The 1,171-nt window shown below is 41.2% G+C and overlaps 1 protein-coding gene across 1 annotated transcript; it reads right to left on the minus strand.

The window, feature by feature from the left end:
• Positions 1–269: 269 nt before the first annotated feature.
• LOC114391689 lies at positions 270–1,171 on the minus strand. The gene is made up of 2 exons (XM_028352664.1): positions 826–1,171; positions 270–673 (listed from the first exon to the last, which is right to left on the minus strand). The coding sequence occupies exons 1-2, from the start codon at positions 1,169–1,171 to the stop codon at positions 270–272; spliced, it is 750 nt and encodes a 249-aa protein (XP_028208465.1).

A 1,171-nucleotide genomic window follows, 5' to 3' on the forward strand; every position in this document is an offset into this window, starting at 1 on the left:
TCCTACCAGTTGGTCCATAAGGTCATCTATTCTAGGAAAAGGGTACTTATTCTTAATCGTCACCTTATTCAACTGGCGGTAATCCACACACAATCTCATGGTTCCATCTTTCTTCTTCACTAACAACACTAGTGCTCCCCATGGAGACACATTGGGTCTCAAAAACCGCTTCTCCAACAACTCCTCTAACTGTTTCTTATGCTCAGCTAACTCTATAGGAGACATCCTATAAGGAGCTATGGATATGGGTCCAGCACCAGGTACTAAGTCTATGGAAAACTATATCTCTCTCTCGGTGGCAAACCGGATATATCCTCAAGAAACACTTTAGGAAACTCTCTGACAACAGGGAGGTCACACATAGAAACCTTTGTCTTTATTCCCAGGCTAGACAAGATCATGTACACTTGAGCATCTTCTTTTAAAGATGTCACAACTTGGTTGGCAGAGATAAACATCATATCCTTACTCCCTCCAGAATCATCAAACGCTACAGTTTTATCAAAACAGTTTAACAAGACATGGTTGGAAGATAACCAGTCCATACCAATAATAACTCCAATTTGGCTCAAAGGCAAACAAATCAAATCAATCAAGAATGTTCTACCAGAAATTTCCACAGGACAGTCCAAACACACATCAGAAGTTAACACAGAACCACTAGTTGGGGTTTCTACAATCAGATTTTTATTTAAAGAAGACACAGAAAGCTTACTTTTCTCTACACATGAATAAGATATAAAAGAATGGGTTGCACCAGAATCAAACAGCACAAGTAAAGGAATTCCATTTATGAATTCACCATGGATTTCGAAGCTTCAACACCGTTAAGGGTAAAGACTCTTCCAGTGGCCTTTGGATGTCCAGTTTGGTCATTCAGGCCCCCACCATTTTGCTCCCTCTTGGGATGTGGACAATCTCTCTGAAAATGCCCTTTTTGTCTACAATTAAAACATGTTATGCCTTTATCAGGGCAATTTGAGGAGATGTGCCCTGGCTTCTTACATCTGTAGCAAGTGATCTGAGTGGGGAAAGTATTGGGTTTGCTACCACTACCACCTGCAATTCCCCTAGCAGCAGTCCTCTGATTGTCATGGCAGTTACCATATTGTTTAAGAGGGTTCGAGTACGGTTTTCCCCGATGTTGAGGCCCGTTCTTTTTGTTCCTCAT

Source organism: Glycine soja, chromosome 17 (genome assembly GCF_004193775.1).
Source record: "Glycine soja cultivar W05 chromosome 17, ASM419377v2, whole genome shotgun sequence".
NCBI classification, from domain to species: Eukaryota; Viridiplantae; Streptophyta; class Magnoliopsida; order Fabales; family Fabaceae; genus Glycine; species Glycine soja.